Source organism: Rhinatrema bivittatum, chromosome 3 (assembly GCF_901001135.1).
Source record: "Rhinatrema bivittatum chromosome 3, aRhiBiv1.1, whole genome shotgun sequence".
NCBI lineage: Eukaryota > Metazoa > Chordata > Amphibia > Gymnophiona > Rhinatrematidae > Rhinatrema > Rhinatrema bivittatum.
Genome location: NC_042617.1, coordinates 471311248 through 471322392, shown reverse-complemented (window position 1 = coordinate 471322392; position 11145 = coordinate 471311248). Strand labels below are relative to the sequence as shown.

The window sequence follows — 11145 nt, the reverse complement described above, 5'->3', positions numbered from 1 at the left end:
CATGGGTTCTGATCTGTTGCCTTCTACCACCTCTCCAGCTTTTATAAATGTAAGATACTATAAAACTAGAAATGACCAACCAAGTTTTCAATATCTTCTGTTCAGCTCCAGCAGTACACCCTGCAAGCAAAAGGATCTGAATTGAGAAGCCTGTCTCATGTTTGAGGATTCTTGTTATCTGACACATTAAACTGACCCAGAGTATTCAAACTTAGTTTCTCCCAGGGAAGCTATGCAGTGGATCCACACCCATCCCTATCCCTAGATACCAAAGAACTAGGTTAGCCAAACCAGAAATGCTACCTTAATTCTGGAATGGTCCAGAAGACTTCCTAGAGCAGTGATGGCGAACTCCAGTCCTTGAGTGCCACAATGAATATGCATGAGAGAGATTTGCATGCAATGCCTCCATTGTATGCAAATCTATCTCATGCATAATCATTGTGGATATGGGCTTATATTTTGTTTCAACTTTATTATGGAGTGGGCAGTCTTTCCCTCCAAGGACAAGCAGGACAATAGTCCTCTCACATGGGTGACATCAGATGGAGCCCAGCACAGAAAACTCTAGAAACCTTGACAGGCACACTGAGCATGCCCAGCACGCCGCTAACCACACGTCCACGTGGGGTCCTTCTTCAGTCTCTTCCACAGAGCTATCATCTCGCAATTTCAGAGCTTGTGCTTTTTGGCTAGTGGGTTTTTTTTTTTTTTCTTCCACTCATCTCATGCCCTCCTCGGGCAGTGATCGGTAAATGCTTCATGCCTTCGCTGTCTATTCCTAACAGCTTCCCTTCTCGGTGCCTGCCAACCATTGACTGCGTGCTGTGCATGGCTTTTTTTTTTTCCCCCCCCATGGCATTGACTGGCTTTCACCAGTGCCCCCGGACCATGTCCATCACAGACCCCCACAAGGTCTATGTCCTCTGCCTGGGGGCTTCTCATGATGTCTGTGTCTGATCTTTGTGCCTGTCTTGACAAAATGGAAAAACTTTTCAGGTCCAAGCATTCTGATCTGTCTGGTGTCGAACCTCCACCCTGCTTTAAAAGGAGTCCCTGGCCCCAGCTCAGTCAGGTTCACCGCCTCCTGTTTTGCCTGGCCTTGAACTAGACACAGGGGATTGTCATCTCATTCCCGGTCGGGTTCCTAAATGTCTCCATCTGTACCGGGCAAGGACTGTTGTAATCGAAAGGTCTAAGAAGCACAGTCATCGATCATCCTCTTCATCAAAACCAGACTGTGAGAAGGCATCAACCTCTGTACCTCTCTCAAAGCAGTCAAGGGCAGAGGAGGCCATCCTCTCCAAACCCCACAGATACCTCCAGGCGGCCTCAACCAACACAGGTGGAGGGCTCAGACTCCCATGCTCCAGGGGATGTACCAATTCCACCAGCTCCTCCCTAGGCCGTTCTGTCCTCACCAGCCTTTGAGGAGGAGTTGGAGAGGTGCGTGCAGTTGGTTGTCGGCTGGGCCCTGCAGGACCTCTAGCCTCCAGTTCCCCAGGTACCGCCTCCACTGTAAGAACCTGCTCCACTTGTGCTTGCACCTTTGCTAGAGTGGCTTGATTATGCTGCTGGCTCCAGAGCCCCAAACCCCTTCGCAGCCAATGGGTGCACCAGTTCCCATACCGGTAAGCAACTCCTCCAAGGAGCAAGGGCCATCAGGCTTGATGGAGGCCTGGAGATGCACAGTGCCACTTCACCTGCCAGCTCTCCCAGGGCCCTATTGGTCAGTTCCACAGATGCCTTCGGTGCCCCCTGATCCTGCTGACAGTCAGACCCCTCACCACTCTTGCAGCCTTGAGGTCCCTCTGCCTCCAGTGCCTCTTGGGGCCCTTGGACCAGGCCGTGCACACCAATGGGCCTTTGATGCACGTACTCACACACGTCGCAGTGAGGGAGAAGCTCCCTATGACCCCTGGGAGGAGGAGGCATCTGTATCCTCCAAGGAATCAGAAGATTTGTCTTCCGAACTCTCCTCTGGAGTAAGGACTGCGATCTCCCCCAATCTTTCCTTCGCAATATTATAGGCCATGGCTAAATCTTTCCAACTACTGACAGAGCAGGAATCGGGCGTAAAATGCTTGAGATCTGCAATTCATGGATGCCTCGAAAGAGGTGGCGGTACCACCACACCATGACACTTTCAAGGAGCTGATGACCCACCTTTTGAGAGCATCCCATCTCTGTGTCTTCTGTTAACAGGAAGATGGATGCGGTGTACCTAGTCCAGCCATCCACTGGGTTTGACTGCTGTCAACCTCCCCCCCCCCCCCTCCACCAGTCGTGGTGGTAGTCAGCCCTGAAAGGCTGAGAATTCTTACCCATGCCTCTGCTCCTCCAGAGCGTGAGCATAAAGCTCTTGATGCATTGGGAAGCTGAATGTTCCAGGGTGCCATGCTCATTGCCCGCATAGCTTGCTACCAGTTTTACATGGGGCAGTACACCTGGCATCTGTGGAAGCAGGCCCTGGAATTTAGTGAGTGTCTGCCTCTGTTCCAGGAGGACTTCCAGTCTACTGTCCAGCAGGGCCTGGAGTGCAATAAGCAAGAGGTTGGCTCGGCTTATGTTTTCAACAGGCATGAGAACTGCTGCTGCAGGCATTGGAGCCCGACAGACGGCATGGCTACCGGCCTCTGACTTGCACCCCGAGATCCAGGACGGTCTGGCTAATTAGCAGTGTACGGGGGGGGGGACTACCAGGAGACCCTTCAGCAGTTGTCGGCTAATACTTCAGACACCCTGCCTACCAGGAATCCCTCACAGCAGAATCCTAAAAGGCCTTTCTATCAGCCTCATAAATATTGCCCACCCGCACAGAGGTCCAGGGCTCAAAGGCCTGGACCTAAGATAAGACAACCTAGACCACCTTAGCTGCCCACAGTTCTGCTGCATAACACCACCATTAGGTTTTGACTGGCAGCTAGGGAACATGAGCCAGCCTTCTCCACAGGACAGGTCGACTCCAGCTATTTGCAGATTGGTGGATCTTAATCACATCTGACCTCTGGTTCCTATCCATTGTCCCGCAGGGTTAGACTGCATTTCTAGCGATTTCCACCTCACTCCCTCCAGGTCCCCATGGAGAGTAGCAGCGGACTTGTGGATACTTCTAATGGAGCTCTCCGCCCTCGTCCTTGCTCAAGCGGTCGAACCCGTTCTGCCCAGCCAACGGGGCGAAGGATTCTATTCCAGGTATTTGCTAATCCCCAAGAAGATGGGTGGCCTCCAGCCTATTCTGGACATGAGAGCTTTAAACTATTTCTTGGTAAAGGAAAAGTTCAAAGTGGTCTCTCTGGGCACACTCCCATCTCAAGGCGGGAGACTGGCTTTGCTCCCTCGATCTCAGACGCATACGCCCATATTCCCATTTTTCAGGTGGATTTGGCAGTACCTGAGATTCCTGGTTGACTGAAACTACTATCAGTATTGAGTTCTGTCCTTTGGCCTAGCATCTGTGCCCCATGTCTTCACCAACTGTCTGGCTATTGGGGCCCATCTTCGAAGGCGGGGAATTCATGTTTTCCCCTACCTCGACGATTGGCTCATCAAGGACAACTCCTGACAAGGAGCTCAGAGTGCCATGTGCCTCACGATTAACACCTTGGCCACTCTGGAATTCTTGATCAACTATCCCAAATCCTATCTCCAGCAGTCCTTGCACCTGGACACCATCCAGAAGAAGGCTTTCCTGCTTTGGGACAGGGCAGAAACCCTAGTCCAGTGGTTCCCAACCCTGTCCTGGGGTCCCCCCAGCCAGTCAGGTTTTCATGCATGCACTGCCTCCATGACATGCAAACTTTCTCTCATGCCTATTCATTATAGATATCCTGAAAATTTGACTGGCTGGTTGGGAACCACTGCCCTCGTGGCTCTTGCCTGACACATCTCCAGTTTACACACGTCTCCGCTCACCAGTGCCTCCAACTGCTGGGCCATATGGCAGTGACGATGCATGTTACCCCAATTCAAGGGCTGTCATTAGCCTCTTGGAGTGTTATCAGGTACCATAGGGGCAACACCGCCCACCATCAGGGACAGTGGTGGTCAAAACCCCAGTGGCACTGGGGATGCCATCAACACTCTCCATACATGCTGACTTCATTACGAGTTAGTGCACCAGTGGAGTGCATCATGCATGGTAGGCTACAATGGGGGTCGTGTACTTATCCAAGTGCCTCAGGTGCTGGCGAGCAGCATTCTCTGTCAGGGCCGTGCACACCTGTGCCAGAGATAGTGGGACTGCTATGTCAAGGTATCTGCTTCCTCATTTGTTTTGCACCTTAGGGTACAATGGGACACTAGCGAGGAGGTTGCCATCATACACTTGGATTGCCTTTTGGCAGTGCACAGCTGCAGACTAACAGGTGGTGCTCAGTCCCTGCTGTGCCGTGGGATTCTACTCTCAAGCGCAGCAATGGGGGGGGGGGGTGTGCGTGCCACCTTCCGCAAGACAGGGGTACCGTTGCATGAGTACTAGTAATCACACTTTTAAAAGCAGAGGACTCCAGTTCCTCTCTAGTGTAGGTTTTGTTAATCTGGATTAACTGTCTGTTTTCCCTCGATCTGAGCACAACAGGTTGTATGCCGCTGCCCCAAGACAGACCTAAGACTGCGTTCCTGGTCAAACCACTAGGGGCATGGATACCAGGAGGGTAGTGGTGGGAGTCTTTCTCTCCCATAGAAGAGGGGTATATCTTTTGACCCCTCTCATGTTAGCTTATGTTGAATCCTCTTAGGGGGGAAGCCTCGGGCTCTGTCCCTTGTAGGTCTATCAACAAACTGCAGCCTCAATTCTTTTGAATTAGTGCACCTATTTGCAGGCCAGGACCTTTGAAAGAGGGGGGTAGGGGGAATGATAGCGGTGGTCGTTGGACCGTTCTTGCTGGTCCCTGGATTACTGTGGTGGCCTACCCCATTTGATGTGGTGGCCACCTACAGCTGATTCGGTTGCTTATGAATCTCAGCAAAAGTAACCCATTCTCCCCTGAAGAGTAGGAAGGTTTTTTGTGATCAGGAAGCCCTGATTCCCGTTGCTTTCCTGCCCCTTCAGAAAGGGGAGATTATGAATGGGTTTCCAGAAGCAACCCTTACGGGATCCCCCTTGGATGCCATGTTATCCATCCCTACAACGGGTGGCCCTCGTTCTCCATTTCCTGACAAAAGGATTTCATTGCCTCTGATTGGTGTTAACTCTGTTCTCGCAGGATCTGAGAGGAAGTTGGGCATTAGCATGCTTTCGTAAGTCATCCTGAAGTGCAGCCAGAGCTGTAGCCAAGCAAATTGGCGCCTATGCCCAAGTGAAAAACTGCACCCTCACCCTATACACACCATGAATTTGGAAGCTGCTGTTGAATGTTTTTGGTTTTTTTCTTTAAAATACTGTTGTGTGTGTAAATTATTTATAATCTGTAGTGGGCAGCTGTGATCATGGTGCCAAAGGTGTAACCCTTATATCTGGAAATATAAGGGGCCCTAGAATACCAATATACCTCTTACTATAAAAGAGGAAGAAGCTGAACTACAGACCCCCTACACGGAAACTAAATGCTAGTAAAATCCTTCACCTCTTTAACACAGATCACAGACAAATCCTCACCAAATACAGAATAGGAATGCACGGACAAAAATTGAACTGAAAACCCCAAGTAGCATAGCTGGGACCTTTTTTGAGTTCTGGTCACCCTGAGACTTGGGGGGGGGGGGGGGGAGAGAAGGTGGGGGAAGATTCCAGCATTCTTTGCATTCACAGGATGGACCCAACACTCTTCCCTCCCCTGGACAAACCTTAGCACGTTACCCTTTCCAACCTCCTCAGGATAGACCCCATCTTCTTCAGGCTAAACCCTCAGCACGCTTCCTCAAGGCATGACCCCAGCAGCACTATCCCCCTTCTCAGGTCCAACTCCTGCGAGCACACTCCCTTCTTAGGTCAGTCTCTAACCTGCACTCACCCCAGTTTTTAAGAGGAATTAATATAATAAAATAAAGGTGGACTTGTGAGCAAAAGCAGTGTGTGATTCGTATACACTGTAGACTTGGAGGTCCTACAATAATAACAAAAAAATAAATAAATATAAAAAGAATAAGATTGGTGCACACAATCAATGGATTTAAATCTTACTGGGTGACTTGCTGTTGGAATTGTTTACTTATATAAGCCCCCAGATTACTTTAAGTATCGAGCGTAGAGTGGGTAATAACTAATGCCATCATTAGCATGGAACTTTCTTGCACATTTGCTATGCCCACATGTTTTGTGTTCAAAATTCCTTGCCTGATCAGCAGTAAATTCTGCAGACAAACAGGCCGATAAAGTATGGTGTGCTTGGCTGAGCACACCATTTAGCATGCGATTGGTTGTGCGTTTTTGGCACGTGTCTAATTACTCCTTATACTGTTAGAGGTAATAGCGCATCAAAAACGCATGGCCAACTCCCCCCCCCCCCCCCCCCCCCCCCCCGAAAACTGATAGCCCTCATCACATGCAAATGCATGTTGATAAGCCTATTAGTTAGTCGCCCGGGATACTGAAAGTAAAATGTGCGGCCAAGCTGCAAATTTTACTCCCAGAAAATGAGCAACCCGGAAAAGTGTATAGAAAAGCAGAAAATACTGCTTTTCTGTACACCTTCCAACTTAATATCCTAGTGATATTAAGTCGGAACAAAAAATGTGCCCGCCGGTCCACCAGGTTAGAAAAATGGACGCTCAATTTTACCGGCATCCATTTTCCTAACCCATGGCTGTCAGCGGGTTTGAACACCGATGCCGGTAAAATAGAAAGTCCGTTGTCGGGACCCACTGACAGCCACCTTTTCACTAATAAGGAGGCGCTAGGGATGCACTATTGTCCCTAGCATCTCCTTATTAGCGTGACCCCTCATTTACATACAGAATTGCACCTGTATATATGTGTGTGTGTGTGTGTGTGTAACTGTGAATTAACAAAACTGTGCCCTCTGCCCGGCACATCTTATTACATCAGGCTCAAAGGGAGCAATAACACTTAAAGCTGTTTCACCAGTCTGTTCTGAACTAATTGCTGCTGTTGAAGATATCAGAAGATCTTATTAAGAGTACACAAGATGTGGATTTGCAAAGCAATAAATGATTAACTAGATAACAAGGGTGGCCCCTATGCAAAGTTCTATAAGCAAGATTGAGAATCTTAACTATGATCCTGTAAGTTATAGGTAGCCAATGGAGTTTTATTAGAAGTGCGGTAATTGAATTATGTCATTGATTTGATTTTTTCTTTTTTTCTTTTATTCTGCTTTTCGACTTCAAAGCAGATTACCTTCAGGTACTGTGGCTATTTCCCAATCCCAAAGGGTTTACAATCAACTCCAAAAGGCAATTAGTTAATTGAAAATACATTCACCTTCCTTTAAAGAGAGTTTTACAAAATTCTGCTTGACTAAGTATAGTTTCATTCAAAATTATGTTTTTATACTTATTATAGCTGTTGACCAAACTTTCAGTGAAACAAGCTCCTAATGAAGTCTAAATTCTATTGTAAATAAAGTATCATTTGAACTAAAATATATTTCCTAACAGGAGTACATTGAAAACATTAAACTTTTGATTTCATGACTATAATAACATATAAACAGTTTTTTAAGGTTTTTTTTCTGATAATGTAGAAACCAAGCATAACATTTGTAGTAATGTTACCAGTTGTATTTATTTTATTTATTAGGATAACAACCTACTACTACTACTATTGATCATTTATACAGTGCTACAAGGAGCTCTTCAGCGCTGACAAACCCATATGAGAGAAGGTTCCTGCTCAAAGGAACTTACAAACTAGTGAAGACAACTAGAAGTTCAGAAGCTAATAAACTGCAAAGGTCAATACTCCAGGTAACAGAAGAAAAGAAAAGCACCTTAGGAGTCCCAAACGCTTGCATCTTAAAATGTTTGTTAGTCCTTTGAAAAATTATCATGTCCATTTAATGTTTTTCTATCCTGTTGTTGGTATGCTTTTCCCAAATGTTGTTGTGGTTATGCTAATGCTATATTCCCTTTCTGTTACATGCCCAAACCAAATAAGATGCAATCTTTAACCGCCGAGGAGAGCGTGTGAATGGGCTTCTTTTCCTTCTGCAGATGAAACTTCTCTGAGCTGCATTTGGGTGATGGATGAGGATGTACAGTGAGTTGATCTCCTAGGTAAAGGGGGCAGGCCAGGGTGATCTGTCTGTGTTGAGGGAGGGAGGGTTCGGGCACTGAGGTAGCTCCCAAACATCCGTGTCTCTGGGCTTTATCAGTTCTCCTCTCTCCCCTGCCCGATTGCAGCTGCAGATACCCAAACGGACGGCCAGAGTGGCCTCACCCCGCAGGATGCTCGGGTTTCTTGGTCTTGCTTTCCTGCTGGAGGCAGTGTGCGGAACCAATTACAGGTTTTATGGCTTCTATCCTGCCGGCCAGAGGAGCCTCGGCTTCTCTCCCCCGGCCTACGCCGGGCCTGCCAGCAGCTCAGCGGTGCTCGCCAGTCCCCCGGCAGGTAGGAGGGGAGGGGGCGGGGGAGAAGACCGACCCTGGAGGGCAAAGAGACAAGGGCGCGAGTCTGAGGATCAGCATGGAAAGAATTTCTCACTAAAAAGAGAGCTCTGCATGTTTCTCTTGAAATGCTATTAGATAATAAAACCGTATTGCCTGCAGCGTGCACAGACCTAGTTTTGTTACCTAGCCCTATAACGGGTTCAGAAAGTTTATTAACTAGAAATAGGATTTAATGCACAAATCATGGCTACTTTTCTAAACAGGATGTGTCTGCTGCCCGGTGTCACTGCCTTGCACTGTTTGCGCTGGGTTTGGGGTTTTTTGTTTTCTTTTTCTGTGCCAGGTCAGTTTATGGCTCTCCCCCGGCTCCCTTCTCCCCCGCTGGGACAGGGGCTACCCGGGAGCTTCTTGCAAACCGGAGGAGGGAGCGGGGGAGGAGGAAAATCCGGATTAAATGCAGGATCGGCTGTCCGTGAACAGTGCAGGTCTTTAATCAGGAGCCGCATGAAACCCGGAGCCACCAGCAACTGCATTTTGCAGGGAATAGAATCAAACCGGGTTAGGCTGAAAGGTTGTTGCAGGATAGCCAGTACCGGATGTGATAACACCCACTGACCGGACAACAGTATTCACATAACGTCCACATCTGCTTGGTTCAGCCTCAGCTTACTAGAGATGCGTTCATAGGTTCATGTATCTGTATTCGGAAAAATGAATCGAATCATAATTTATGGAACCCACAGTAATAAAATGCCTTAATTATTGGATGCATGTGAATTCCTGTTAATAGGTTCCTTTTTCTCATAGGTATCGGGGCAGACCGCTTCTAAATGCTAGTCTGGCAGAATTTCCGCCCAAGTTTTCAAGTTCCTCCAGGGGGTGTATAAAACGGCCAGATTATTCCAGTTTTCCCAGGACGATTTATGGAGTGTATCATGGGGGCACTTTTGGTTTTACACGGTATCAGGGATTCATAGCGGTTAACATACAGGTCTAGTTTCAGCAGCTGCTTTATAACAATTTATCGGATATTTGTTAATTTTAGCAGCTTACATTATTTTATATTAAAACTGACTTTACGGTTTTGGTCGCTAACACTGCTAGTGCTTAACTATTCAAAATAAAACTAAATTTTGGTGAGATTTGCCCTTTTTGACAGTTCTAAGTAATTACAGTTGATAGTTTATTTTTCATAGATTTTATTCAGGTTAGGCTTTTTTTTTTTAACTATATGAAATATCAAAATCCAGTAAAACGAACATCTGTCCTAGAAGGGAAAGAAAAAAAAAAAAGCAGGACCCCTTTTTTTGGACATTTGCAGGATTTTTATTTGGCGGGGGGGGGGGGGGGGGGGGGGTTTGAGATTAAAAAAAAAAAATCACCATTGTGAATCCCCTAATATAAACTGTAGGAAAGGAAAGTATATCAAACTGGAGAGTCCTAGAAAAATATATACAGATCTTATTAATAAATTCAAAGAAATGTAATATTATTTCTTCCGTTTGATTGACTACCTTTCAATAGTGTCATCAAAGCAATTTACAAAAAAAATCCAATAAATTCTAATCATATTATAATAATAAATGTCATAATCCACAAAAGTACATTCCTTATGAAGATATGTCGCTTTAAATATATTTAAAAAGAAAGCAGCACAGCTCATAATATGTACATTGGGACAGTAACTTTTAAACTGATGGGTGGGCGCACATGTGTGCCTGTTCATCGGCCCGTGCCCAGAGACACAGCTATTTTTTAACATACATGTGTAAATGCGCACATGTTATAAAATAGCCTGACTGTGTGCACATGTGCATTCAATTTTAAATGGGCATACACTTAAGCTCACAAATCCTGCTTTTACCATGTAAGTGGGGAAATTTTAAAAGACATACGTGTTGATGTCATTTTCCAGTTTGCCCAGTAAAGGGGATAGGACTTCCATAGCCCCTTAGTTTAATAACCCTCCTCCCCCCCCCCCCCCCCCCGTTAAATCCGACTTTTAAAACCCCACTGATCTGTGTAGATTTATTATTACTTACAAGCCATCTATACCAGAAGTAAAGTTATACAGCGGGGGACCCCCGGCATGCAGGGGTGCGTGAAAGTATATGCGTGCTAATTTCAGGTTAAACTCCAAGAATGCCCATGCACCACCCAGACAATGCCCACACCCCTACTCTTTTTGGAAACTTTTCATTTGTGTGCACAGCGGGAAATCCATGCGTAGCTGGGCAGCTTTTAAAATCTGCTCATTGTGCGCCGGCCCAATATATTTGTACATCCCCTAATTTCGGCGCCGTAATAGGTACTATGGGGTAGATCTTAAAAAAGGTACGCGCAAACAAAAGTACGCCGGATTTTATAAGATACGCGTGTAGCCATGCGTATCTTATAAAATCCGGGGTCGGCGTGCGCAAGGCTGCACAAAATTGGCAGCCTGCGCGCGCCGAGCCACGCAGCCTGCCTCCGTTCCCTCCGAGGCCGCTCTGAAATCGGAGCGGCCTCGGAGGGAACTTTCCTTCCGTGTCTCCCCACTTTCCCTTCCCTTCCCCTATCTAACCCACCCCCCAGCCCTACCTAAATCCCCCCCTACCTTTGCGCACAAGTTACGCCTGCTTTAAGCAGGCGTAA

General features: G+C 47.0%; 1 protein-coding gene across 1 annotated transcript in view; it reads left to right on the top strand.

The window, feature by feature from the left end:
• The first annotated feature begins 8349 nt into the window (after positions 1–8349).
• The window catches only part of MATN3 (matrilin 3), a 49467-nt gene continuing 46671 nt past the window's right edge, over positions 8350–11145 (top strand). The window contains 1 exon segment of the mRNA XM_029596882.1: positions 8350–8512. Coding sequence (XP_029452742.1) covers positions 8350–8512 — 163 coding nt within the window.